At 58.2% G+C, this 26,255-nt stretch overlaps 4 protein-coding genes across 13 annotated transcripts; all 4 read right to left on the minus strand.

The window, feature by feature from the left end:
* Nucleotides 1–1,041: 1,041 nt before the first annotated feature.
* HYAL2 (hyaluronidase 2) lies at nt 1,042–5,992 on the minus strand. 3 transcript variants are annotated; one of them, XM_004419739.3, is made up of 4 exons: nt 5,873–5,992; nt 2,774–3,756; nt 2,183–2,272; nt 1,042–1,771 (listed from the first exon to the last, which is right to left on the minus strand). In XM_004419739.3, exons 2-4 carry the CDS (start codon nt 3,704–3,706, stop codon nt 1,364–1,366), a joined length of 1,431 nt encoding a protein of 476 aa, XP_004419796.1. In that variant the 5' UTR covers nt 3,707–3,756; nt 5,873–5,992; the 3' UTR covers nt 1,042–1,363. The 3 variants fall into 3 exon arrangements, with proteins under 3 accessions (XP_004419796.1, XP_004419797.1, XP_087287194.1); XM_004419740.3 differs by lacking the exon at nt 5,873–5,992 and adding an exon at nt 4,617–4,734; XM_087431068.1 differs by lacking the exons at nt 2,183–2,272; nt 5,873–5,992 and adding an exon at nt 4,617–4,735.
* Nucleotides 5,993–8,137: 2,145 nt separating this feature from the next.
* On the minus strand, nt 8,138–11,242 carry TUSC2 (tumor suppressor 2, mitochondrial calcium regulator). Of its 2 annotated transcripts, none has more exons than XM_087431077.1 (3): nt 10,848–11,242; nt 9,584–9,734; nt 8,138–9,418 (listed from the first exon to the last, which is right to left on the minus strand). In XM_087431077.1, exons 1-3 carry the CDS (start codon nt 10,991–10,993, stop codon nt 9,353–9,355), a joined length of 363 nt encoding a protein of 120 aa, XP_087287203.1. In that variant the 5' UTR covers nt 10,994–11,242; the 3' UTR covers nt 8,138–9,352. The 2 variants fall into 2 exon arrangements, with proteins under 2 accessions (XP_087287203.1, XP_004419798.1); XM_004419741.3 differs by having other exon boundaries at nt 9,584–9,704; nt 10,848–11,118.
* A 593-nt stretch (nt 11,243–11,835) lies between these two features.
* On the minus strand, nt 11,836–21,024 carry RASSF1 (Ras association domain family member 1). 4 transcript variants are annotated; one of them, XM_004419742.3, is made up of 6 exons: nt 20,641–21,019; nt 18,391–18,497; nt 14,213–14,317; nt 13,705–14,002; nt 13,465–13,580; nt 11,836–12,792 (listed from the first exon to the last, which is right to left on the minus strand). In XM_004419742.3, the coding sequence occupies exons 1-6, from the start codon at nt 20,888–20,890 to the stop codon at nt 12,646–12,648; spliced, it is 1,023 nt and encodes a 340-aa protein (XP_004419799.1). In that variant the 5' UTR covers nt 20,891–21,019; the 3' UTR covers nt 11,836–12,645. The 4 variants fall into 4 exon arrangements, with proteins under 4 accessions (XP_004419799.1, XP_004419800.1, XP_087287200.1 ...); XM_004419743.3 differs by lacking the exons at nt 18,391–18,497; nt 20,641–21,019 and adding an exon at nt 17,658–18,382; XM_087431074.1 differs by having other exon boundaries at nt 12,650–13,580; nt 20,641–21,024.
* Nucleotides 21,025–21,179: 155 nt separating this feature from the next.
* Nucleotides 21,180–25,623, minus strand: ZMYND10 (zinc finger MYND-type containing 10). Of its 4 annotated transcripts, none has more exons than XM_087431079.1 (12): nt 25,354–25,617; nt 24,989–25,097; nt 23,780–23,896; nt 23,606–23,659; nt 23,349–23,483; nt 23,159–23,247; nt 22,967–23,067; nt 22,470–22,642; nt 22,103–22,369; nt 21,894–22,015; nt 21,650–21,775; nt 21,180–21,561 (listed from the first exon to the last, which is right to left on the minus strand). In XM_087431079.1, the coding sequence occupies exons 1-12, from the start codon at nt 25,443–25,445 to the stop codon at nt 21,486–21,488; spliced, it is 1,461 nt and encodes a 486-aa protein (XP_087287205.1). In that variant the 5' UTR covers nt 25,446–25,617; the 3' UTR covers nt 21,180–21,485. The 4 variants fall into 4 exon arrangements, with proteins under 4 accessions (XP_087287205.1, XP_087287204.1, XP_004419803.1 ...); XM_087431078.1 differs by having other exon boundaries at nt 23,349–23,486; XM_004419746.3 differs by having other exon boundaries at nt 22,103–22,228; nt 23,349–23,486; nt 25,354–25,614.
* Nucleotides 25,624–26,255: the final 632 nt, after the last annotated feature.

Consider the following 26,255-nt stretch of genomic DNA (forward strand, 5'->3'; position numbering starts at 1 on the left):
TCGAATTCCACGTCCCCAGCTGCATTCTGACTTCCTCCAGTCTTTGCCCATACTTTGCTCATAGCATCAAGCTTCTCCCTTACCTTTCAAAACTCAATGTAGAAAGCACTTCCTTCCCTGAGTCCTTGCAGCTGGGCTGCCCTCCTCACCGCTTGGCTCTTTCTTGAGTCTGTCTCCCCAGAGCCCATGTTTCCTAAGGGCAGGGGCTGAGTCATCATTGACATGGACAGGAGGACCCCAAGTGTGGGTTTGGTGGCTGAGGGGAAGGACAGAGACCCACCCAGGGTAACTCCCTTCAGAAGCAGGGACAGTGAAGCAGGTCCGAGCTTGTCTGATTGCTCTCCCCTGGGACAGTGGGGGACGAGCCATGTTCTCTCGTGGTCAGGACGGGTCATGACCTTTGAGGATGCCTCCCCCTTGCCCCATTCTGTGTCTCTGCAGTTGGACAGAGACTGGATCTCAAGATTCAGATCCCAATCCCATGTTTGTCCCCCACCTCCTCTATATCCAGTGGAGGACTGTGACCCAGCTGGGGAGAGGATGTGTGGCTGGAGTCCACTGCCCTTGGGAGTGGGGAGTGGTGGAGACGCCCTTGCCTGTGAGAACAGCAGGGAGGGGTGGTCTGGCTACTTGCCCAGCCAGGGAAGATCAAACATCTACTTCCCCTGTTCTCTCTGGGTAGGCAAGGCGAGGTGACTGGCACTGGCCCAGCTGGGGAGACAGGGGCAAGTAGGAGAAGCACAACGAGCCCCGTCCCTCACACAAGGTTGGGCCCAACTGCTTCCTAATCAATATGGAGAAAGCAAGGTCCTTGGTGTTAGGGTGGAATGTGAGTCCCTCCACTCGCAGTGGCTCTTGCCCCAGCAGAACAGCTGCAGAGTGGGCACTCCTGGGCCCCCAGGTCCCAGTAAATGCATTTTACAGATAAGAAGTCTCCAGCACAGAGTCTCACAGAGACAGAGGTGAGCTTACACCTCACGGAAGACCCTAGAATCTCTCTCACATGCCCTGGCCCAGGTGCAGACAGTCCAAGCACAGAAGTAGTTGTTTTATATTTAATTTACAAAAGAGACCCCAAAATAATAATAATAAACCATCCAGGGGCAGGGGAGTAGGATCAGGTCCTCCCCGGCCTGGCTGTGCCCCTCTTCTTCTCTGGCAGGGAGAGAAGGGACTTCCCAGCGGACTGCCCCTCCCCCTTAGAACAGGGGGATGAGACCTGGAATGGATGCCCTGCTGGGCATCCCAGGGGCTCTGCCCTCTCTGGACTCTAGTTCATCCACCCCTTGCAGGCTCCTACGTACCTGGCAGAGAACCTTGTGGCAGAGGCCAGCTTGCCTGGCAGCTGGGTGAGAGACCCTTACTAATTCCAGGTAAGGGCCAGAGCTGCCAGAGCCAGCAGGTTAGTGAGGTGGGACCCAGCCCAGGCCCCACTGGCACCCCCAGCTGCCCGCCTATGGTCCCACTGGCATTGCTCACCGCTCCAGCCTAAGTAGCACTGGCAGCGAAAGTGCGTCTGCAGGTAGCTGCGGTCGGCCCAGCTGAGCTCCCCCTCTGGTCGCAGCTGAGGCTCACCAGGTGTGTAGCTAGGCACTAGGCGGAAGCTGCTGGCACTGAGGTGCAGGAAGGTACTGGCGCTGGGGTCGCGGCGCACACAGCGCCCATGGCCATGGCATTGGGCCCAGCTGCAATACTGGGCGGCCCAGGACACGTTGACCACATAGGGGACCAGCAGCCGCGTCAGGTAATCCTTGAGGTACTGGCAGGTCTCCTGGGGGCAGAGGCCAGGGATCAGGGTCAGTTGTCTCAGCCCACAGGCCCAGACAGAAACTCAGTGTCCACACCGTGGTGACCGTACCTTCTTCTAACAGTGCACACGTGTGTACACGCACACACGTGCCTGAGCCCTCACTGTGCCTACTGCTGAGAAGGGAATGGGGGGAGAGACTGGAGCCCAGCGGGGCAGGCGGGGAAGGATGGAACTCAACAGCTGTTTAGGACAGCATCTCCCCTTTCCTGGCAGCAGGGGAGGGGCCCCTGTTGGTATCAGGGATGCCTTGGGTGGGAGACAGATAAGGAGGCCAAACTAGGTTTGCCCACCTTGAGGCTAGCAGCCAGAAACCTAAACTCTCTGCCTGTCCTTGCAGACTCAGCACCAGTAGGCTGGGCGGGTCTTACTTACTGTGCTGGTGGTATACCCTGCATCCCCCCAGAGGATGACACCGGCTGCGCCCAGGGCTGCACTCTCGCCAATGGTGGAGATGAGATCCATCTGTGTGGGAAGGGGAGGGTCACTGGGGAAGACTGAGAGCACAGGGTGAGGAAGAACAGACAGGGTGGGCAGGCCCCAGCCTGTTCTGACTTGCTGACCCTCCAGCCCAATCCTCTCTTCTCACCCCCAGTTGAAAGCTGTTTCACTTTCATTAAGTGTTTAAACCACTTCCACCCCCACTTTGGGGCTCTGTTTCCCAAGCGAAGGGCCCACCTGAGCCTAGGTTGCATCTATCAGGGTGGACTCCAAAGTCAGAATGCCCAAGTCCCTGCTCTGCCCTGGATTTGCTGGGAAGCTTTGGGAAAATTTCTCATCATCTCTGGGCCTCAATTTTCTTATCTGCAAAATGGAGATAGCGATGTCTCCCTTTCACAATATTCCAGAGAGAATGAGGTGAGGGGATGAAGAGTAGCCAGTGAACTACAGGGCAAGAGGCTCCCTGGTAACCCAAACCTGCAGTGGCTTCCTGAGGAAAAAGGCAGGGCCCTAGGAGGCACATACCTCGCTAAGCCCCGTGAGCTTGCGGCTATAGGTGGGCCGTGTGAAGACGTACACTGGGAGTGCATGGCTGGCGTGGTGGGTGTGAGCCACTCGAAGGGCCTCCTGAACACGGAAGCTGACAAAGTTGCGGCCATGGGCAGAGGAAGCAAGTGTCTCATCCAGGTAGACGGAGGGGAAGAGGGCCGTGCTCTCGGCCCACAGCCAGGCCAGCTGGTCATTTCGGGAGACCTCAACGTCAGGGCAGCGGCCTGTATAGGTCTCCCAGTTCTGCACATAATCGTGGTTATAACAGTCGGGGAAGAGGTAGAAGCCCCAGAGGTGCTGAGGCCGAACTGCCTTGACAAAGCGCAGCGTCTCCAGCATGAACTGCCGTGCGGCAAACTCAAACTCATATTGTGCCTGCTTGACTACGCGGTCTGATGGCCAGTCAGGGTGGCGACTGGCCACCAACTGGCGTGATGACCGGCGGTACACGTCCTTGTCTTGCCAGTTGCGCACCCACACAGGCCGCCAGTCCTCCCAGTCGATGACCGCCAGCCCTGCAGGCTCCTGCGTACGAATGTAGTGCTCCACATGGTCCCGCAGCATCTTCAGGTGTGCCCAGAGGCTGCCGTTCTGTGGTACGCCACCATGCACAGAGCTCCCTGCCAAGTCAAAGTGTGGATACAGGCCCAGCCGGTCACGGTAGAAGATGGTGATATTCTGGTTCACGAAACCCTCATTAGGTGAGGCCTGCACATCGAAGACAGTCAGGTCCTTCTTTGGGTCCAGGGGCACCTTGAGGCGTGGGCCGCAGTCTTGTGTGGGCACGTCCCATGCTACCACAAAAGGCCGGCCCGTGAAGATGGGTGGTGCTGTGGGCTTGAGCTCTGTGGCCCATGCCACCGCCAATACCAGGGCCAGTGTGATGGCAGGGTCCGGGCCTGCCCACATGCTGGGGGCTGCAGGAAGACGGTGTCACCTGCCTGGCACCAGCTCAGGAACTGGGGGAAGGGTGAGAGCGAGCCAGTCAGTCTAGAGAATCCTGGAGGGGCCTACCCCAAACCCACCTACACTCCCAAAGCCCATGCTGTGTGAGGCACCATGCCCAGGGCTGTTCAGATCCTGTTACATGGGTGTAACAGGTCTGAGAGACCACAGGCCACTGAGGGGCAGGCAAGACACCCTGGGAACTCACTGCCAGGAGCATAGGCTCCTTTCTGGAGCAGGTGGCCTATGGCTGGGCAAGGACGTCTGTTAGGTCTGTGACCCCTCTGAGAATCAGACGAATTGAGCTGTGGACTTGATGCCCAGAGACAAACACATGCCTGCATACCACCCAGCACATGGTTTCAGAGAGCCGCCAACCAGAGGCCCCCTCTCTGCCCCGTGAACAACTCTTGGTGCAGAGAAAGGATAGCATTTGGATAAGTAAGGCAAGGCACAGCTCATGCATCGGCTAGGAAGCTGGAACACAGCCTCGTAGTTGGTATCTGTGTAGCACCCGCCCGGCAGAAGAGTAACGCTGTCAGGAATTTGTCTCGAGCGCAGACACTCTCCCAAGCTTGATGGAGGCCCCGCGGGGACAAAGGGGCAGCGGACCTCCCACGGTGGCCCCGGCAGACCGACCCGTCCCTCCACAGCCCCCGGGAATGCGCGCGCCCGCCCGCCGGCCAGGCGGGTCGGGGCTAGAGCTCACTCCGCTCGGCCTTTGTGCGGGACCCCGCCCCCGCCCCGCACGTGGGGCCTGAGCCCGGCCGGGTGGGGGGTGGGGCCTCCGGGCCACCTCCCTGGGCTCATCCCCGGGGGTTCAGAACTCAGCCCACCGGGAGAGAGCCGCCAGGCTTGCACTGCCCGCCCTCACCTCGCGCGGGGCGCCCCCGGGACCTGCGCCATGGCCACCGCCATCCCCGGCCCAGCCCAGCCTGGCCCGCTCCAGCCTTTTGCCCAGGCACTGCCCCGGCTCGGCGCCTGTACTGGCTCCGCCCCCCGGCCCGCGGGCCCTTTAAGAATCCAGCGCAGAGGGGGGGCTCGGGGCAGGACTTGCGGCCGTGGCGGGAAGGTGTGCCCGACTTTCGCGCCGCCAGTGCTACGTTTCGGGCTCCAAGGTCCCCAGATCCTCCGCCGAGGAACGTGGCCACCCATCAGAGACCGTGAGGCCCCTCCGAAGGGGGCTTTCATGTGGAGTCTCAGCCGCAAGCGCCAGTCAGCCCGAGATTCCCCCCCCGCAGCCCGCGGCCAGTGGTACAGTCCTCCCGGCTCCGCGGCGCGGCCAGCCGCTTAAAGGGACAGCATAGGGACGGGAGTCAGGGAGGGAATAAAGGAGGTAGCGTTCCCCTGTCCGGCCATCAGGAGGTGCTGTGGGACCCCAAGGCCTTGGCTGGGGGCAGCAGCGGATCTGGCTCTGCATGCGAGTGTAGCCCCTAGTCCTGGGGCCCCTTTGTGTGGAAAGGGGGACTGTGACCAGAACCGATCTCCGGCCTCCCAGGACAGTAATGTCCAGCCGCCCACGGATCTGGGCTCCCCTCCCCCCATTCCCTGGTCTGCAGGGAAGCCCCGTCCCCAGCCAGATTGGGGGAGGGGGCCAAGCACCCGCCTCTCAGCCCTCCGGGGGCTGGGCCGAGGCAGTGGTTGTCCTGGCAACATGAGCTGTGGGTCGCAGCGTGGCTGGCGGTGCAGGGGGCCGGTAAGCCCAGCGTGGCCTGGGGGTAGGGCGCCCCATTGCCCCATACCTGGATCAGGGACAGGCCAATCCCTGGGCTCCCGGGTCCCCTCCTGCTTAGTCTCTGGGGGGCCTGTGGGAGCCCCCAGGGCTTCCTTTCAACTCTGGGGAGGCTGCCACCTGGCCGGACCGCGGAAAAAGACGGCTCCCCCGTGCCTCCACCTGGTATCCTGAGCCCTTTCGCCCCGCAAGCCCCTCCCGCAGGCTTGGAGCTGGACAGGGGCAAGACCTCCTCGCCTCTTCCTAGATCTGCTCCCCTGTGCGGAGTTCAGCTCCCCAAAGGGCCCAGGTCTGCCCCGCCAGCCCATTCCCCGCCCGAACGCCTGGGAGGGGAGGGAGGGAGCGCTGCTGTGAGCGCATCTATGGGAGTGCAGATCAGTCGTCTGCGCTGGGCTCACCTGTGTGGGAGTCCGTCGGCCCAGTAGATCGGCGGCCTCCCTCCTTCCCGGGGTGAGCCTCTCCAGCCAAGCTACTCGCGCCAGCTGCTGCCCGAGGGGCAGCCCGCCGGCGACTTGATAAACCCCATCCCCTCCCACCCGCTCCCGCCTCCCACCCCAGCCCTTTCTCCTCACTTCCTGCTGCCCCTCCGAAAGGAAAGGGCCAGGAACAGGCGCGGGGGAGGGGACCGCTTTGACCCTGTTTCCCTCCGGCTTGCCCTGCTGGCTGGCTGCCCTCTCCACCCTTCCCCTGAGTAGACCCTGGCCCTGGGAACTGCACCAGGTGACAGGAAGGCTGTGGGACCCAGTTCAGGTGCCAGCCTCCTCCATGCCGGCAGCTTCCTTAATACTGAAAGCTCTTCTCCCCAACCTTCCCTCGGGATTGAAGCACATCCTTAAATCCAGTAGCATGTGAGTAGAGGGCCCCTCGTGGTGGTGCTTCAAGGAGTCAAAATACTTGGGGGATGCTCAGCTGCTAGCCCCCAAAAGCAGGTGGTGAAGAAGGGAACTAGTCCTAGAGGGGGGTTGGGGGAACTCTCAGCCAGGAGCTGAGTCAATTTTTTTCCACTGAGAGCGGAAACGTCCCAAGTGTGACAGAGTGGACAATGTGTTGATGTGTGTGACTGTGCAGGGTGGGGGGTTGGGGCAGGGGCTAGACGGTTCTGCAGGGTGCTATTCTACTGAAGGACATTCCTGGGTGGATTTCTCTGAGACACTGCAGAGTAGGGAGCTCCTTACAACATGAGTGAGGAAAGGGGCATATTCCTGTGGGAAGGGGGTGCCCATAATGCAGCTGGCCCCAGGGACGGCTGCTGCAGGGCCCTAGCTGACCCCTCCAGAGGTGCAGACAAATCTGCACACCCTCAAATCACCCTGAGCCTACCCCCCTGACCCTACTGGGCCATCTCCCTGATGCCCAGGGCCTCTCTCCTAACAGAAGGCTTTGTTAAATTGGGGGACTGGGGGAGGTGGGTACATACCCTGGAACCTGCCCCTGATGACCAAGGAGTCCAGGACATGGCATGGGAGGGCTGTGTCCCTGTATCACCTTGCTGGCTCTACAAGAGACACAGGCCTTGGAAGGTCCAAGGGTAGGGGACCCTGGGGAAACAAAGGCCAGGCCAGACTGTCCCAGGGCAGGGACACTTCCTCAGGCAGCCAGCAGGAAGGAAGTGAGCACAGCCCAGTGGGAGGGAGTGGGGAAGCACTGCCCTGACCCCCATTGTTTCCAGCTTTGGGGTCAGCTGGGGCAGCCCCAGCACAGGGAGTTCCCCCACACTGGGACAGTGGTGATGGGAGATGGGACACCACCTGGCCCTGGGGCAGTTAGTAGGGAGGACAGTGGAGGATGACAGAGCCTTATGTCTGGCATCTTATCAGGAAAATGGAAAGGTACCCAAAGAACTGCAAATCCAGGCTGCAGAGGATGATCCTGCTCTGGACTTGACAAGTTTAAGCCTCCAAAAGACTGGCAGGCCAACTCACCAGACCCAGAAGTCTGGGTCCTTGAACTCCCTCCTCCCTAACTGGGAGTTGGGCTGATGTCCAAGGGCTACGTCTAGCAGAGAACCCGACTCATAGCGAGTCTTGAGAACTGTAGGCTTAAAGTCCACAGGACACGGGCTGCAGGTGAGAAGACAAGGGCAGCAGGGAACAGGCGAAGTATTGGGTGGCTGAGCTTTGCCTGCTGGAACAGAAGCCCCAAGCCCACTCTGCTGGTGGTGTCCACAGGTAGCCCTGGGAGGCAGGTGGGTTTGGGCTACAGAGCCTGGCAGTAGGCCAAGAACATGGTGGCATCCATTTGGCTACTGTCCACCTAAGGCTGGGCCTCGGAGGTCCATGGGGCTCAGGCTGTGACCTCATGCGGGGTCAGCTGGCACTGCTGGGGGCAGGACAGCTGTTCGAGACCTATCTGAGGTCACATTCTCACCTCAGGTCAGACAGGTGGGGCCAATCCACAGTGAAGTATCCCAAAGCCTTCCAATTCCAGGGATCTCCAACTATTGAACTCAACAGACCAGTTGAGTGGCCCTCTATCCTGAGGTCTGTGTGAAGACACTGCCACCTGCTGGTCATGGCTGGGATGGCCACAAGCTGGGCTCAAGCTTACCCTGGGCCTTGCTAGAGATGGGGCAACCAGAGTCCTGGGCCCAGGGCTACCTATTGAGCCTAGATGGTGGTCTAAACACTGGGTGTCACAGCTTCAGAGCATGCCACTCTTGTATGTAGGGTCTACAAATAATTTTATTGAAACAACAAAAAACACAACAACAGCCTTCCTAGATTGGGGGCCACCCTCCCCAAGCCATTTCCCACACTCTTGAAGCACAGAGCTTGCACAGTAAGGAATTAAAAAAAAAAAGTCATAGTCATTTCTATGTAGAAATCAGACTCTGCACCAACAACATCATAAACTAGACTATTTACAAACTTTCACATTTTAAGTATTCCTTTGATGGTTATTCTCCTTTCTGTCCCTACCCAGGGTCGCCAGTACTTTCCCTTGACTGATCCTGAAGGGATGGGTATACTGTAGGGGAAGGGATGGTGGGCTCCTCAGAGCTACTGGCACCAGCCCTAGGGTGCTCTTCCTCACCATAGGGTAGTGGATGGTCTCCTCCCAATGGGGGGTGTGTGTGGGGGGGGAGGCTGGTGCAAAGGCAAAGGGGATTAGACAGAGTAGGTGGGTTGAGGCAACTCCCCCTAGGCATAGGCATCCATAGCCCTTCCTCATTCCCATCTTATGCCCTCTCAACCGGCAGTGGGGGTGGAGGGCAACAACTAGTTGCACTGGGAAGGTATCAGCCCAGCCCTGGGTGAAGGGAAAAGCCTTCCACACCAGTCCTACTCTTATTAACAGCCAGCAAACTGTCCATCTATCTGGGGGTGGGAACAGATGGGCAGGAAGAATCAGGCTTGTGCTGCCCCCAGCCTCTGTCCAACACAGGAGGAATCGAGGTAGCAAACGGCTGAAATGCTCCAATGAAGGGGTAAGGGAAGTGAGGGAAAGGAAGTTCCCACTTCTGTACAGCTCCCACAGCCCAAGGGCTGGAAGAAGGCAGACCTTGCTTGTAAAGTGCTGTAGTCCCTACCAGGGCTGGGCCCTAGGCAAGCTTGGAAGAAAGCAGGCCAGGCAAGGGGACAGGAACCAGGCATTCCTGACCAGTATATGCCCTGCCATGCTCCTTGTAGAGACTGCTGGGGAAGGTGGGCTGGTAACTCCACCATTATCCCTTGCCAACCACCAGCCACCTCTTGTCCACATACAAACCAACACCCAATCAACATTGCAGGACTGCCCCGCTCACAGCTGAAGATTCCAGGCCAATGGAGTTTATTCAGGGTTGTGGCCCCAGCCTAGGTTCCTCACTGGAAGCCAAACCTTGAGCCTGGAGGTTTCTTGCTGGGCCAGGAGGTGCTTATGCCTGCCACTCTCCAGGCTCACACCTCATAGAGGATCACAGGGAAATCCACGTGGATGCGGGGGGGATCCAGCTTCACGATGCCCTGGAAACAGAGGACAGTGAGGGCCAGCTCAGGGCCCCTAATCCAGGAAGCCTTCCTGTTTCTCCCAGCTCCTCCCCCAAGAGCCCCCACCATGACAGCAGACCCTATCTGGGTCTACCTCTACACACTCAACATAGGCTCTATGACCACTGCTCAGCCCCTCACCTGAGGAATCAAGTTCTTATGCACCCGCCTCAGCTTGGCCCGCTTCTGCCCGTTCTTGGTGACGATTGTCTCCTCATAGAACTCGTGAGCCAGATCCCCATCCTCGTCATAGAACATGGAGCTGTGCAGAGGGAGAGGGGAACAGGCTGGGCTAGAGCCCCACACCTGGTCATGACAAATGCCACAGACCACAGGGAAGTGTGCCCACCCCCAAATGACAAGGAACAACCTTGATGGGAAAAAGGGAAGAAAATATAACCGGAGAGTCCCTTGGTTAGGGTCTGGGGTCTACTAGAAGGAAGTGGGGAGTGGGGTGGTGGCCAGTGCTACTCTGTCAGACCCCGAGAAGAGAGGCCATACCAGAGCACACTGTCCAGGCAGCTAAGGCCAGTTCTCATCACTGGTTTGTTCAGCAAGAGTAGCCATTCCAACATCAGGCCCTTGCTTTCACCCAGGACTTCTAGAGTGGGCAGGGTGGTGGCCTGGCATGTTGGTCTCACTCCAGAAGACACTGCTGACCCAGGGCCAAAGCCTGAGATAACAGATGCCTGAGCTAGGAGAGAGCCTAAAGGGAAAAAGGCTGCCTTCTCCCCACCCACTCCCAGGTGACTGGCGCAGCTAAATTGTCACTGTTAGGTCCCCAGAGTATCTACAGCCAAATCTCCAGCAACACCTCAGTGCGTCCCTAGAGGCCCACCAGGACCAGGCAAATCTAGTGCTCCTGCCTGGGCCCCTGGGGGAGAGGGAGGAGGTCAGTGCTCCAGATCTGGAGAACATATCTGGGTGAGGGTCTTTTCTTCAGGCCCCATCCCAACACTAGGGCCCAGTCCTGCTTTCCAGGCCACTACCCTCAGACGTCCCCACCCCCCACGGTAGAGAACGCAAACAGGCAAAACAGGGTCATACTCCCCTATAAGAATTGGGGGAGGGGGAGGCTAGGAGCCTTCAACTTGCAGGCTGGGCTGGAAGGGATGAATGGAAGAGGTCCTGAAGTCTCAGGGAGGCCCTATCTTAGCTTTAGTCTGCGGAGAGCTTGCCCAGAGACAAGTCTCAGGCACGTTCTTCCCCTAGGGAGACCTTCAGAGCAGCCAGCCAGACAGCCAAGAACCGACTGCCCGGCTTTCCCCACCCCTTGCTCCTATGGGGGCCCGAAATATGGGAGTTGTCCTGGCTTGGGTGTAGGGCTACCGCAGCGGGAACTCCCCACGACGCGGGGCGCCCGGCTACCTGCCTGTCCTCCCCAGCGCGGAACCCGCGTCCTTACCCGCGGCGCGTGAATACGAAGGGGGGCACGACTCGGCCTCGCGGCCGCACCAAAGCTTGCTCAGCGACCGCAGCCTCCGGACCGCCGCCCCCCGCCGCCGAGGCGAAGGGCCACAGGCCCCGAGCTTTGGAGCCGCTGGCGCCCATGTCAGGGCCGCCGGCGCATGGCGGGCCCCGCGGCCGCTTCGCTCTCACAGGGCCGTCTGCGCTGCCATGCCCTTCCTCGGCCTCGGCTCGCAGGTGCCACCACGGCCGCCGCCTTCCGCAGGCTCCGCTGTCTCCACGGAAACCTCATTTCCGCTTCCGCATGATCTTCCCTCTGATTGGCTGCTTCTCTCGTCGGTCCGCGGGGCGGGACCAATAGCCGCCCTCGGGCGCTAGATATCCCAGCATGCCCTGTGAGACGTCAGATCCCAGCAAGCCACACTCTATCCAGCTGGGGCATCTGACACCCAGGAAAGCTGCGGCTGTGGCGTCCTGGCTTTTTCTTCGTGTAGGGCAAAGAAGAGGTCATGTGCAGCGGCGTGCCCAACCACTATGTCCCTACCTCAGACCAGGCCGCGGGGTGCTTGTCTGGCTTCATTCTATTCCCACACTGATTTATTTCAAATTCAGTGTTCTTTCCAAACCCACCATGCATGTTTCATGAAGAGAGAATTAACAGCTGTACCTTCGGTGCCATGAGCAGTGTCTGGTCTTCAGTAGGAGCCCAATAAATATTTGGTGAAGCGCCTCCCACGGCTCGGGTGTGTGTGTTGGGGGACGTGTGGTTTCCCTAAGCTCTAGCCTCAGCTGATATTCTTGCCCCCACACGACCTGAGCCCCAGGGGGCTGAGTGATGACTGAGTACATATCCATACCCGACATCCTTCACAAATTGGTCCCATGGTGACATCGAAAAGGTGCTCTGTGAGCCTATCCATCACCCATGGCAGCCACTGGCATGAGGGGCAACTGCGGTTGAGGGCCCATAATAAAGAGTCCAAAAGTAGGGAGAATTCTTAAATCTTTATTCAGCCAATTCTCAGGCCCCAGGCCCTGATGATGACTGTCACCCCCACCCCTTTCCCCACAGGAGGCATTCAGCTGAGGCCACAAAATATTAACATACATTCGCACACATCATCAAAAATACCGGAAGGAAAGACCCTGTCTTTGATTGGCACACAAGGCACAGACCTGGGACAGTGCCCACACTCACACAAACCTTGGCCCAGGGACATCCTCCTTGGAGGAGGCACTGAGGCACTGTTGCTGCACTGTGAGCCAGCACTCCCTGATCCCAGGTGTGTGAAGAGTCAGAGGGCACTGTAGAGGGAAACCTAGACTTTCCTCGATGCCTGCCTTATCCTGAATACCCACCCTTGGCTCTGATAGAGCTGTCCTGAGACCCCATCCAAGACTCAAAACATACAACTTTTCCCCTTAGATGAGGGCCCTCATCCCTACAAACATGACCCTATTCTGTTTGTAGAATCTCCAAGATTCTCATATCTGAGACACTAATTAAGGAGACTTCCATCTGCTCTACCCCTGCTGCAAGCCTGGAGCAGCTTCCCAGGGCAACCCTGGCCCACCACGACCCAGTACATGAAGGGCAGAAGGGTCCAGAGCCATACTCTGCTACACCCACTGGTGGACACAGGGGGCCAGCTCCTTCGCTCTTCTCTGGCTCGTTCCCCCAGCAAGAGAGGGCCTCCATGCACACTCATTCCTCAGGCCACACGGGCCCTATCACACTCACACGGCATGCCCTCGGCGCTGCCTACTCTCCTCCTTCCACTCAAGGGTATAAGAGGTCACCCCAGGGGGCAGGCATGCAGGGCCTCCTGGATCTTCTGGCGGCAATAGGAGTACTTCTGCAGGATCTGGCGAAGGTGTTCCTCTTCCTCCCGCTGCAGGATGCGCAGGAAGTTGTGTAGTTCAGGCATGCTGAAGGCATCCCACTGGAGGGAGGGAAGAGGACATAGGCCGCAGCAATCATGGCCAAGCCAGCAGGCCCTCCCCAGAGAAGATCAGCACATCATGGTCACACAGCTAGGATGGGACTTTCTAATGTCAGGCTCTTGCCTGAATGGTCTATGCTAGGATTCCTGACAATAGTCCATATAGAAGATGGGCCCCACAAAGTAGGGCAGTCACTTTCTGGACAGGCAACCAAACCAGATGTTCTCGAGTTACCTATGGACAGGTCATGCCCACACTCTGAGTCTAATCCCACTCTACAGACCCAATACCTTGGAGCTGGAAAATTTCTCGGTAAAAAGTCCTAATGCTTGAAGAGGGGGCCTCCATTATGTCCTGGGCCCATCCGTTATGGCTTTGATCTGGCCTGGGATCACCATGCCATCAGATGGACTCCTGCATCTACTGAGGACTTTCCATAATGGAAAAGAGCAGAGCACCAAAACAATTCTTCCTGGCTTCTCGGGACAAGTCCTAGACCTTGGCATGAGTGGCCTTGAAGCCTTCACTTTAGCTGCAAGGCTCACATAGTCCTGGAGAGGCTTTGCAGGGCTTGTCCTCCAGCCCCATTCCTCCTCCAAGCCTTCCTGTAGCTGTAACCCACTAACCTGGCCCAGTAACCACCAAGAAACTAAGGATGGCTGTGTACTCACATTTACTTCCCCAGAGTCATTCTCCTTCAGGACAAAGCTTAGGGCCTTCTCACTGGGCCCTGCAAGGAGCCGCAGCCGCAGGGGCTGCTCATCATCAGACAACTTCCGGAGGTACACTGAGGGCCAGGCAGGGGGGAGAGAGTGTTTGATTAAAGTCAGGCCCAGCCCCCTCAGCCCCTACATGCACAGGTGCATGCGTATATACCCTCACACACCGGTGGGGTGGGGTGGTAAGCCCACCTTGGCCATGGCGCTCAGCCCGCTCAAAAAGCGCAAACTTGCGGGGGTCATCCACCACCAAGAACTTGCGCAGCAGGGCCTCAATGACCTCGCGTGCCCGTGTGCGTGACAGCACATGCAGGTGCTTGACAGCATCCTTGGGCATGTAGAAGGAGGTGCGGCGCCTCACAGCTGTGCCCCGCCCTGGGCCCCGCCGGGCATCCTGCAAGGAGGGTGGCTTCTTGCTGGAGGGCACTGAGACAGGGCGCACCAGCTTCAGTTGAACCTTGATGAAGCCTGTGTAGGAGCCATCCTTGTTCTGAAGAGGAGAAACCGAACCATGACTAGGTTCCAAGTGAGATGGAACAGATTCAGGCACTCACTGCCAGTCCACTTAGGGTGACGCTGAGTGTGAATAAATCACTGCTTGGGCCCACCCAAGAATACCTCAGCTGTGACCCTTTGGGCATCAGGCACACAGCTGGGTTCCTGCCTCTCCCCACATCCCCTTCTCGGGCTGTCAACTCACCAGGCTCATGAAGAGGTTGCTGTTAATCTGGCCATTGTACTCCTTGATCTTCTGCTCAATCTCAGCCTGAGAAAGATCAGGTGTCTCCCACTCCACAGGCTCATCCTGAAAGATGGGCCAGCATGGACATAGGGCCCTTAAGGAACCCATCCCGCTGTAATCCATGTCACAGGCAGGGAGATGAGCCCTGGGTGGGCCACTCTGAAAAATGGCCTGTGGGGCAGCCTTTGGAAACTGACAACAAAGCTTGAGGCCTGATGAGAAGAACCCATCACTGCTCCTGGTTCTGCATACTATGGGTAGAGACAGCAAAGCAGAATCATCTGGCTTCTTTCTGCCACCTGCCTGGGGCCTCCTCAACACCAGGTGAGGCCCTAAGGATACCTTAAAATCAAGGCAACTGAAGGCATGAGGTCAGGGGCCAGGAAAAGATGGGGAACTCTGAGGAGGGACTCTTGTTTACAGTAAAACCACCTCTCAACTGCACAGCCTGATCCCAGCACCCTAGTTGAGTGGGGTCTGGGTGCATCCCGGAGAAGCCAGCCTACTTTGCCACTCTGCCTTAGCAAAGGGCCACAACCCACCACAGGGTGAGAGGTGTGAGACCCAGTGCACACCAGGAGCCCAGCCACCAGTGGGCAAGAGGGGAAGGGCAATCTCTACAACGTTAACACCCCTTGGTGGGGGACTTGGGGCCAGCCCTGCAAGTCTCAGACATAGCGAGGAAACCACTGTGACATGCCATTTGATCTTGACATAAGCTACACAAAAGGCAGTGTCAGGCCAGGCTCAAATCTGCCAGAGTTGCACAGGCAGCCTCCTGGTAGAGCCATCCCACAAGGCCCAAGCAGGTAGGCTTCTGTACCTTCCCCAGCTGTCTGGAGGTTTAGCCCAAAGATTTTAGCTCCACCACTTAGCCCCTCCCCCACTCCTCCAGGGACTGGATTCTTGTCAGAAGGGTGGAGTATGGACCAGGGTAGCCAGGGCTCCGAATTAACTTTCTTCTGCCAAATTCCCTTGGTCCCATTGCATCAGCCTTACATCCTGTTGACGTCAGATAGGCCCTAGTTGGAATGGGAGTGTCACAGACACAACTGAGATCATCACGGACCAATGCTTTGTCCCAGGGGAGTTCCCACCAGGTCTCCTGCAGAATAACCTTGTGCCTAGCTATGAGCTCAGGACAATCTGAGCTTCTCCCTGATTGCTGCCTTGGAGGCCCATAAGCTTAAATCATCTGATGGGGATGAATAGGGAGGGCAGATAAGGGGGTAAGGTGGAGTTCACAACCTTTTAGCTCTTCACTTAGAATCTGCTGCTGTTCAGCAGCCAGCAAGTACATGGTGCTGAGGACTGAGGCTGGGGCCTCACAGGAAAAAGGTATTGGGAGAGGGGTGGGAACTGAAGCCTCTTTGCTTCCCCAAGTTTGGAAAGGTTTCCTGGATGGAGGAGAGCATTGAGAAGTGAAAACTCTAGCAGAAACCTTCTTGGGGACAGTGGGAAATCCTGCAAGGCTGGTAAGAACAAATGGTGTGGGCCCTGGAAAATGGGGGATCTAGGGGATAAAATGAGGGCTGGAGGCTGGGAATAAAGGGTGAATGTGATGCAGAAATAGTACAATGATGTACACCTGAAATTTTTACAATGTTATAAACCAATGTTACTGCAATAAACAAAAAATTAAAAAAAAAAAAAAAAAGGGTGAATGTGTTTGCTCAGGCCCAAGGAGAGGGCTTGGTACAGGATGGAGTACCTCAATGGAGAGGAGTGTCAGGATGGGAGGGATGCTAGGGGCAGGAGGAAAGCTGAGCAGACTCTAGTGCCAGGGCAGGAAGGAAGAGAATTCTGTTTCTAGAACAGGATGGGTATAGGGATGACACTAACTTATTCCTCTTCCTTGTGATAGGTCTGAGCTCCAGCCTGGGAATGAGAAAACTTGCTCCTTCCTCTTCCCTGTCTGGGTTATCCAGGAGCCCTGGACTGGGATGCAGTGACCTCGGTTCCAGCCCCTTCCCTTCTCCAGGTGAACCTCCCTCAGTATCTTTATTCATAAAACGAGAGACTTGGACTGGCAGCACTGCACTGTCCTACCAGGATTCTAGAGGAAGTGGAGTTTTTTTTTCATTTCCAAAGCTACCTGCTGGAGGAGGTGTCCAACAGCCATCCCAGAGGGATGCACAGAGGACCATGGAATTTCCCTTCTCCTCCACCAAAGCGACCCACCCTCCATTCTGCCACTGTCCATAGTGACTGATGGTTTTATTTTACACATAACTTGGGACTCCCTAGTCCTTTTCAATCGGTTAGTGTCTTGTTGTTTTCTCACCTTTCCAAAATGGAAAATGGCTCGGGTCTGAGTGACACAGAGACAGTCCCAGGGACCCACACGCAAACCTTGCACTCAAGCTATGGGTTGAACTTTTAAGGTATAAAATTTTCATCTAAAGAATCATCCACAACTCCCTTTTCTTGGCTCACGTAAGAAATTCTGCCCCATTGCTGCCAGGTATACTGAGCTTCATGGTCCCCATCTCTCTTTCCTGATGCCCTGGCTGGGGTGCTCCCCTGAGGTGAACCAGCTCCATAACAATTATCTGAGCCTGGTGGTCACATTCATGGCACACAGCACAGAGGCCTTTGATAATGGAGACATTTAGAAAACTCCAAGAGGCACAGCTACTCCAGCACCACACCTTATAGTCCTAGATTAGTAACCTCTATCTCTCTTGACCCCTCTCAGGGCATTTTTCAATCTAGCCTTCCCCACCTCTTGTTAATAAAGTGCTCCTGGATGCTTACAATCCAAAACAAGTCTTCCTTCCCATCCATTCCCAAATCCCCTTTCTCCAGGTCCACTCCAATTTTAGTATATGTACTGTCAAAGCGAGCACTCCAGGTCCACTTCAGAGGAGGGATCAGAATCCTCCACATTCCAGCAGCTGGTGACAGGCTAGGACCGGCAAGAGGTGGGGACTCAGCTGGCTCCATCCAGGAGTGTAGATGGAGGGGCCCGGACCTTCCTTCGCCTTTCTCCTAAACACACTTCTCAATTCCCGGCGAGGACTCCTCCCCCTCCACTTCCTCCTCCTTGTCCTCCAGAGAGGGGGTGGGAGCGGCCCGAACGCGGAAATTGAGGTGCTAGTCCAGGCTGCACAGTAGGCTTTAGTCATAGGTGGATAATGCCCATCCCTGGTCTACCCCAAGCCACGTAGCTTCTTCCTCTGGTTCAACTGGTCTGTAACAGACAGCAAGGAGGCCTCGGCACCTGGTACCGAGGCGCTGAGAGCCCGACACACGGTTCCGCGTGCTGGCCCCGGGCAGGTTCCGAATCTGCGCTGACGGGAGGGCGGGACTGCCCACAAACTCTCGACCCAGCAACTTACCGGGGAGGGGCGGGGTCCCAGCGACCGCCCCGGGCCCGCCGCCCGCACCCCCGGGCTCCCACCTGGTCCCGGCGCGGCCTCCGCGCCAGCGAGGTACGCGCCGTGAAGTACTGCTCGAGCTCGGAGTCCGAGTCCTCCTGGCTGCAGTAGCCACTGCTTGTCGTGCTGCTCCAGGTCATCTCGAAAGAAGGCGTCCCCGCGTCCGCCTCGCCCATCGCCGCGCCCGCCCGCTCCCCAAGTCCTCTGTGCCGGTAGTCTCTAACCACCGCCCCAGGCGCCTGTGCGCTTGCGCGCGCGTGTCAGCGTGCGCGGGCGCCCAGACCGCTGTACGCGCGGCAACCGTTAACACTGAAACGTAGACAGCCAGGATCTAGCTCTCGTCTCATTGGGGGAGGAAAGCCGAAGGGCGGGGCCACACACGCCTCGCCTGCAGGAATGATCTCATCGCCCAGGCCGTTCAGCTCAGCTCCGCCTCGCTGCAGCTAACCCACCTCCCGTAGGGGACAAGTCGGAGCTTATGCGCATGTGCACCAGCGTGGCCACAAGACCGGAAGCGGAGAGGTGCGGAAATTGCGTGGGCGCGGCGCCTGGGAGATTCCGGGCAGTCCGAGCGGAGTCAGCACCCCAGGCACCCCTTCGAAGCCGCGCGCAGAGTTAGCCACTCTCTGCCGCAGGGAAATCCGCTATTAGAACGCTCATTGCGTGTAATGCCGGGCGGTCCTAGAAACACCTGCAGTGTGGCCTGCTCGTCTGCGCGTCCCTGCCTCGCCCATACGCCCCCGGCCCCGCGCTCACCACGTTTGTGTCCCGCTCCAGCGCCGGTTCCCAGCCCAGGTCCCGGGGCCCGCAGCAGTCCAGGCGGACGAGCGCGCGGCAACGGTAGTGGCAGGTGAACTTGCAATCTGCAGAGAGGCCTGGCCGTGAGGTGGAGGAGTCCCAGCTCCAGCTCGGAGAAGTGTCCCGGGGACGGAAGAGAAGCCCCAGGGGGAAGGCCGTTGCCCGCCAAGCTCTGCATGACCGGCCTTATCTCAGGCCCCGTTACCGCCCACTGCTACACAGATTCTAGTGTTGGTTCCCTGGCGTCTGGAACCTGGTGGGAAGGCTTCAGGCGGTTAGGGATCCAGGCCTGCTCAACACTAGCGCCTAGGGCAGAACTTCCCCCTTCCGCATTGTCAGCCCCCCTCTCTCCGCCCATGTACTTGAAGGGAAAAAACCAAACATCTTTAACCCATGTCCCCCTCTAGTTGTCATCTGTCTTACTCCCCTCACGCCAAAAGTTATCAACACTGGTCTGCATACACTCTAATTCCTTGCCTTCACTCTCTCCTCTACCCATTCCAGTCAGGCTTGCCCTTCCCTCCAGGCAACTGCCCTGCTCCGGATCCTCAGCAACCTACTGCACTGCCGAATCACGTCCCTTTTGCATCTTCACGTCCTCGGCATCGTTTGATGCTTGCTCCCCTTGGTTCCCAGTTTTTCCTCCCACCTCCCTGCAGCTCCTGCTCAGCTCCTTTGGTTCTGTCTCAACTTCCAGATCTAATGGTGGAGTGTCCGAGGCTCAGTCCTGATCACTGCCCTGTGCTGTGTACACTCACCAACCCCGGATCCAAGGCTTCCATCACTGACCTCCCCGCTCAGGTCAAATCTGTGTGTCAGTATCTTCACTTGGATGTCTAATAGACATTTCAACCCAACATGGTCACAATTTAACTCACTTTTCTTCCACCTCACCCTACCCTTACCAGAGTTCATCTCAGCAAAAATTGCTATTATTCCAGTTGTTTAAGGCAAAAAACCCCTTGGGCTGGCCCGGTGGCGCAAGTGGTTAAGTGTGTGCGCTCCGCTGCAGCGGCCTGGTGTTCGCCAGTTCGGATCCTGGCACACACTGACGCACTGCTTGGCAAGCCATGCTGTGGCGGCGTCCCATATAAAGTGGAGGAAGATGGGCATGGATGTTAGCCCAGGGCCAGTCTTCCTCAGCAAAAACAGAGGAGGATTGGCAGATGTTAGCACAGGGCTGATCTCCTCACACACACACACACAAAAGGCAAAAAACCCCAGCTCATCCTTGAGTCCTCCCTTGTCTTTGCCTGACACACACCCAAATTGTCCTGTTTTTCATCTCCATGGCCACTTTATTTCTCTTTGGGAACACTGCAATGTCCCAGTCCTTGTTCATGCTTTGTATTCTGTCACAACTCCTGTGTTCCTCCCAGAATTCAGGACAGACTCCCTGCTGGACGAGAGAGTCTCCATACCCACACAGGCCTAGGATACCTTCCCTAAAGCTCCTACACGGGCCAGAACATGATTCTCAACCCAGGCTGCACATTAGAATGATCCGTGTTTAAAAATCGCTGATACACTCATATACTCAGTGATTTGATTCAACAGGTCTAAGGTAGGGTCCAGGCACAGGGGTTTGGAGGGCTGTAAAAGCATCCCAAGTGATTCTAGCTGGTGTGTAGCCAGTGGGAGAGCAACCTCTGCTTGCTGGTGATTCCTGGGAGGGCAGAAGGACTGCTGGTGTGTGGCTGTGTTTCATGTTTTAGCACCTGGTTGACTGGGCCTGCAGTAAGTATTTGCTAAATGAAGACAACAAAATTCCTGCTTGTGAGGGCCCACCCAAGATTCTTTTTCCAGGACCCCTCCCATAGGTGGGTAAATTCCCTTCACCCCAAGGATTCTGGAGGGGACACAGGTAAGTGAATCTTCAGGAAGGAGCAGGCCTGGGAATATGGACTCAGAGACTGGTAGGCCTTTCTCAAGAAGGGCAAAGGCACTTTAAAGGTAAGAACCTTGAAATCTGCACCTTGTTATTCACAGGCAACCACCTCTGTCCAGCTGTGCCCCAGACGCAGATGGAGCACGGCAAGGATATAAAACCATCTGCCCAAAGACTTCCGCGATGGGGCAAAGATAACGGACCTGGTTCGCGGGGCCCGTCCCTGCCTCTACCCCCTCCGTCGCAACTTGACCCGCAGCGACAGTGCTGCCCCTTGGCCGCTCGTTTCGTTTCACCAGCGCGCGGGGGCCGCTACTCACGTGCGCACTGCAGGCCCTTGCGCACGACGCCCCAGATGAAGTCGCCGCAGAGGTCGCACCACGTGTGCGTGGCGGGCTCCGCGGTCTGGAAGCGGTGGCCGCGGCTCGGGACCAGCTGCCTTGCTTGGTTGCGCGTTGTGCCCGGTGCGATGCGCAGCGCGTTGGCGCGCTCCAGCCGGGTGCGGCCCGGGCCGGCGCGCTTCTCGGGTGCCAGTTCCCGCAGCTCAATGAGCTCAGGCTCAGCGGACATGGCCCAGTCGGGCCCGGACTCCGGCCGGCTCTGGGCGCGAGCGAGCGCGGAGCGGGCGAGGCCGTGGGACGGTCTCGAGGCGGCGCCGCGTCAGCGATCCAGGCACAGCGGCGGGAGAGCGCCGAGGAGAGCGGCGCAATGGAAACCTGGGCGCCGGGACTGTGTCCGCCCGCAGGCGGAGTGGGGTGGGAGGGCGGGGTGGGGGCCTTTCCCAGAGTCCCCGCCCTCCCTTTCCTCCCCTCCCCTAACGACGACGACGACCGCAAAGGACCACTCGGAGACAGGCATGTTTCTGGAGGCCAGCTTTACAGTGCTAGAGGAAGAGGGTCCCCACATCCGGCCCTCGCCCTCGCCCTCCGCCCAGGCCTCCTGCCCTAGGTTGCTGAGGCAGCGCCCTCAGCCTACCCGCCGGGTGGGGCAGGAAGCCGGCAGCGCTTTGCTGGGGGAGATGGGTCAGCAGCTCTACCCTGTCGGCTGTGTTCACCACCTGGGAGGCTGGGGCTCTGGCAGAGGCCGGGCTGAGATCCCTAGGTTCAGGGGCACACTCAAGGTGGGTTGTATCGCATGGGTGGTTGTCCCTCAGCAGCTGCAGCCTTCACTTGGCTCTGTCACCCTGGGCTGTCCGGACACAAGCCTTTCTATGCTTCTCCCAGTGCTTGACTTGGCACTCCCTGCAGGCAGGTGGCCTGGTGAGGATGCAGTGCTTGTGGGGGGTATGGGAGTGGGGCTTAGGGGTCCAAGGTCCTAGGATGCCCTCACCTGCAGCAATACCACTCATTCTGGCATCGTGAACAGCGCTTGGAGGCCTCTGTGCCGCAGTAGGCACAGCGGGGCCGCTCTGGAGCTACTGCCTCTAGCACGTCCAGCCTGTAGGTCTCAGCCCATCTGAGAAAAAGGGTCAGGAGAGCCTGGCTAGGCCTGGCCAGTGGGAGCACAGGAGCACCCCTGCCCATGTCCAGGCCTTCTGCATCTCTTCCACCTCTTCTGCCAGCTCAGGCCTCACCTTCGTGCCTGCAACCGCAGGTCCTGCTCTGAGGGGCTGAATACATGCCGCAGCTGGTGCTTAGCAATAGCCTGCCACTTGCCTCTGTTCTCTTGCTCTAGGCGCTCCCAGATTTCTGGGATCTGAGGGAGAAAATTGGAGAGTGTCAGGGAGAAGCTGGCAAAGTGGGCAACTAACTACTTCTGAGCAACTAAATTCCTAGTGCTTACCTGTTCCAACACCAGGTCCTTCTTAGGGGGCTGGGGTTCAGCCAAGGCCAGGTGGGCCAGGAAACCCTGCAGGTCTGCTAGATTGGGCAGCTGGTCAAGCAGCGTGTCTGTGAGGAAGGCCCGAAGCTGCAAGGGTGTCCAGGGGAGGCCAGTGTGAAGTGATGCTGACCAGAGGGTCAAGGAACAGAGAGGGCCAGGGCTGGGCTGGGCTGAGGGTGCCTGTGGGCTCATGTCCCAGTAGCTGTTGTGGCACCTGAGGCTCAAGGTCTGGAAAGAGGACTGGGGCTGAGGTGAGTGGGCAAAGATAAGCAGCAGGGGTGGGGTGGGGTGTGGCAGTGCTGGGACTGGTGTTGGAGGAGTTCCCCACCTTGAGTAGCTGTCCCTTGGCAAAGCTTGTGAGGCAGTAGCGGGCCCTGGCCTCGGGGCTTAGCAGCAGGTTGTACAGGGCAATCCACACCTGCCCGTCCAACTTGCTCAACTTTTGCTGCTCTGGGGGGGGCACTGTCTGCCAACAGCCGCCCTCAAATTGCTGCAGCTTGCCTGGGGAGAGGAACCAGCACACTGGGTGCAGGCATTGCATACACTTCGAGTGAACCAGCTGCATGGTCTGGGGGACTGACCACTGCCTGGGCATAGGACTTGCCCAGGTTGGAGTGCTGCTCACTCTACAACAGGGTGACTCCTTGGTAGTGGACACACAGGCCTTGCCTGCTGCAAGCCCAGGTCTAGACCCACCTTGGGTGAGGCATCCTGGTATCCTCTGTGGGCTAGGGGCAGAGCTTGTCTGCCTGTGTAAGCTGCCCACTCTCATCCTGGAGGATGTCCTGGAAGCAGTGAGCTGGGGCAGGTGGAGGAGGACCTTACCTCCTTCCCTCCGGCTCCAGGGACTGTGCTCCAGCAGTTCCACCAGGAGGCAGGGCAGGTTGTGGGTGCTAAGCATGCGGCTCAAGGTGCTCAGGGAAAGGCTAAGGGTGGGGGTGGAGAGAGGTGAGCAAAGGCTATGGCCCAGGCTCCCAGCTCTCCACTGCAGGCCCCAGGCACAGCAGGGCTGCCCACCTGTTCACACAGTCTGTGATGTAGCGTAGCACTGAGAGGGCCTTCAGTGCAATCTCAAATTCCATCAGCTCTGCCTGCTTCTGCAGCTCCTAGGGGGCCACATGGTGCTCAAGTTGGGCCACCCCCTGCCTGCTCAGGCCTCAGGGAGCCTAGGTCTAGCCCATGCCAACCCCAGGGAACCTCAGCCCACCTGCATAGGGGTGCTGTACTGGGACTCATTGTCTTCAGGGGGGCCACTATGGCCACTCCGGGCCACCAACAGAGTCAGTTTGCGGTGGCAGTAGTCCACTAGGTCAAAGATGGTGTCCTCTGCTGACTCACACACCTTCTGGGAGGCAGGAGCAGGGGAAACATTCTGTCTCTGATTCCCTCCCGTACAGACACAACCCCCCTTGCTCCCAGGCTCTGGCCTGGGGCAGTAGCCTGTGGGCAGGGCTGGTGCCTCACCTTGTGGAAGAATACTGTCTCCAGGAGGTTGATGATGGAGGCCTCATGGTGTACCTGTCAGATAGATGACAGGGACCGGGGCTGCTGAGGGAGGGATAGGACTACCAGCTATCCTCTGTCATCCAGGGCTCTCTGAAGGGGTGGGTGGGGGTGTGAACCAGGAACCTAGCTCACCACTATGTATATGGGAAAGGTGTTCTGGGGCTTGAAGTCTTCTAGCCTGCACAGCACAGGGAACACCTTCTGCTTCCACATCTCCACTGCAATCAGCTCCTCCACCAGCGTTGGGATCTTTGCGGGGCAGGGAAAGGACAGGGATGAGGTAGGCCTACCTTGGCCTGGCAACCCTCCCATCTCTGGCTCAGCCCAGCCCAGCCCAGCTCTCAACAAACTCCCCTGGGCCCCTACACTCTCCCAGACCCCATGAGTACCTTCCTAACCTCTTTCCTGCACCTTAGACCTTCATTTCCAGCTGCCCCTGACATCTCTGTGGGGACATCCTCCATGCTTCCTGTGACTGACCCTTACCTTATTCCCCAGGCTGCCTTGTTTCCCCTGTACCTGTGCCCTTGTCCCCTCCTCCACCATCCAGGTGTCCCTCTCAGGCCAGCTCTTCTGCTTATGCCTTCCCTCTTGTCCCCATCCTCTGGCCTTCCAAGGCTCTTGTGTGCCTTGGCTTCACCCTTACTCAGGGCCCGTCACAGTGCCCTATTCCTACCCCACCCCTCAGTAGGGGGCTCCACCTTTTACTTGCAGAGGATCTCTTTTGTCAGGTGATATCTCAGGTCATCTACTGGTGTCACCTCCTGGCTCATGTTCTAGCCAAGCCAATCCCTGGTTTCTAACTCCCTCTCTCTCACGTTGGGAAAGCTGCCTCCTTCCATGCACGAGTCCCACCCCCACTTCAGTGTGGCCCCTTCTGGCCTTACAGTCTATTCAAGAATGCCTTTAAGATTTTTTTTTTTTTTGAGGAAGATCGGCCCTGCGCTAACATTTGTTGCCAATCTTCCTCTTTTTCTTTTTTTCTCCCCAAAGCCCCAGTACATAGTTGTGTATCATAGTTGTAGAGTTGTAGCTCTTCTATGTGGGACACCACCTCAGCATGGCTTGATGAGCGGTATGTCCGCACCCAGGATCAGAACCAGTGAACCCCGGGCCGCCAAAGCAGAATGCACGAACTTAACCCCTACGCCACCGGGCAGGCCCCCTCAAGAATGTCTTTAGAACTTGGGCCCTCCCCTTGCAGCCTAGGCTGTTCTAGGATCCATCTCTCTAGGACTATCTCCCTAATCAACCCAGGCCCCGCACCCAGGGGCTCGTGAGGGGTAGAGTGGTGGGGCAGGGGGTGGGAAGGCAGGAACCCTGCCTGTGACCCCAGCGTACCTTCCCATGGGTGACCAGCAGCTCCTGGATGGGCTCGTCCTGGCTGGCCGTGGCATCAAGGATGGCCTGCATGTTCAGCTTCTCCAGGTTCTCATGCTGCTGGTTCCACCTGCCTCAGAGGGGTGTGTGTGCATTTAGGTGCACATGTGTGCAGTAGGGGCGGGAGTGGGGGCTAAGTCCTACTGAAGCCTAACCCGATCCTGAGCGACCAGAGGGGACTCAGGACCATATACCCCTATCTTGGAGAGCTCTGCCTCCCTACCTGGAGTCCTCTCCACACTGGGCAACCCCTCCGCCCAATGTCAGGCCCACCTCAAAGACTGTGACCCCATGACTCCGCGAGACCCTTGATCCAGCTGCCTCACCCTCCGGAGCCCATCTCGCGCAGCGGGAAGCTGCGCAGTCCTCTAATCAGCAAGTCAGCCTCCCCAGGCAGCAGCAGCTCCAGGTGGCTCATGTCGAGGCCAGGGACAGAGTGGGAAGGTGGGGTTCGGCTGACCCCAGGCAGGAGCCAGGGCTGAGGCGGGGGTGCTGACACGTTCGGGCACAACGGCCTTCGGCGGGGCAGAAGCCTGGGACCCGACAGTTGAAGAGCGGTTGGGGCGCGTGGGTCCTCGCCGCCATGGAAACGGTTAGCTCGGCGCGCGCCTGCGCACTGCGGCCTGGGTCCGCCCCCGCCGGCGGCGCGCTCAGGGTCCGGACTCGCCCCTGTCCACCTCTCTTGCCAGGCTGCGGGTAGCAACCCTATATGGACTTCCGGAGCTTTCTCCCTCACAACTGCCTGCGGCTCAGAGGTCTCCCTGAGTTCCAGACTCCTGTGGCTTAGGCTCTTTCTTCGGACGGGCGTCACGTCGGCTTGCACGGGGATGGGGTCATCCCGCCCCCTACCAGCTCTTCATTCAGCTGCTCCAGCTCGGCCCACAAGGATGCTCCTCTCAGTGGCTTCCTCGCTCCAGTATTTCTTGCGCCCAGCTCCACCTGTTGGCTCTACCCACGGCCCACAACTTCTCTCCCTCCTAATCCAGGCTGCCATCACCTCTCATGAGGTAACTGCTGTGGCCTTTTTCCTCAGAGAGGAAGTGGGAAGAGGACCCACTTCCTCTCTGACCCTCCTAAGCAGCGAGGAGTCTTTTCAAGATGCGCATTAGACATCTCTCCCTCGCATGAGAGTGACTCTGTGGCTGCCTCTGGCCGTCAGAATACTACGTCCAAAGTAGGTTACCAGCAGCTCTGCGGTATCAAGCTCTTGCCCCCTCGGGTACCTCAG

Source organism: Ceratotherium simum, chromosome 5 (genome assembly GCF_057802395.1).
Source record: "Ceratotherium simum simum isolate JZ-2026a chromosome 5, ASM5780239v1, whole genome shotgun sequence".
NCBI classification, from domain to species: Eukaryota; Metazoa; Chordata; class Mammalia; order Perissodactyla; family Rhinocerotidae; genus Ceratotherium; species Ceratotherium simum.

What these genes read in the sequence shown, in the direction of transcription:
- HYAL2 (XM_004419739.3), bottom strand. Translation starts at nt 3,706, where the DNA reads ATGTGGGCAGGCCCGGACCCTGCCATCACACTGGCCCTGGTATTGGCG. An exon ending in AGCTCACGGGGCTTAGCGAG is followed by an intron (nt 2,273 to 2,773) that starts GTATGTGCCTCC and finishes CTTCCCACACAG; the next exon opens with ATGGATCTCATCTCCACCAT. An exon ending in CAGGGTATACCACCAGCACA is followed by an intron (nt 1,772 to 2,182) that starts GTAAGTAAGACC and finishes CTCTGCCCCCAG; the next exon opens with GAGACCTGCCAGTACCTCAA.
- TUSC2 (XM_087431077.1), bottom strand. Translation starts at nt 10,993, where the DNA reads ATGGGCGCCAGCGGCTCCAAAGCTCGGGGCCTGTGGCCCTTCGCCTCG. An exon ending in TTCGTATTCACGCGCCGCGG is followed by an intron (nt 9,735 to 10,847) that starts GTAAGGACGCGG and finishes GTGGGGCTCTAG; the next exon opens with CCCAGCCTGTTCCCCTCTCC. An exon ending in ATAAGAACTTGATTCCTCAG is followed by an intron (nt 9,419 to 9,583) that starts GTGAGGGGCTGA and finishes CTCTGTTTCCAG; the next exon opens with GGCATCGTGAAGCTGGATCC.
- RASSF1 (XM_087431074.1), bottom strand. Translation starts at nt 20,890, where the DNA reads ATGTCCGCTGAGCCTGAGCTCATTGAGCTGCGGGAACTGGCACCCGAG. An exon ending in TGGAGCGGGACACAAACGTG is followed by an intron (nt 14,318 to 18,390) that starts GTGAGCGCGGGG and finishes CCCATCTTTCAG; the next exon opens with GATGAGCCTGTGGAGTGGGA. An exon ending in GCAACCTCTTCATGAGCCTG is followed by an intron (nt 14,003 to 14,212) that starts GTGAGTTGACAG and finishes TCTCCTCTTCAG; the next exon opens with AACAAGGATGGCTCCTACAC.
- ZMYND10 (XM_087431078.1), bottom strand. Translation starts at nt 25,445, where the DNA reads ATGAGCCACCTGGAGCTGCTGCTGCCTGGGGAGGCTGACTTGCTGATT. An exon ending in CGCGAGATGGGCTCCGGAGG is followed by an intron (nt 25,098 to 25,353) that starts GTGAGGCAGCTG and finishes CCTCTGAGGCAG; the next exon opens with GTGGAACCAGCAGCATGAGA. An exon ending in CTGCGGTTGCAGGCACGAAG is followed by an intron (nt 21,776 to 21,893) that starts GTGAGGCCTGAG and finishes CCTTTTTCTCAG; the next exon opens with ATGGGCTGAGACCTACAGGC.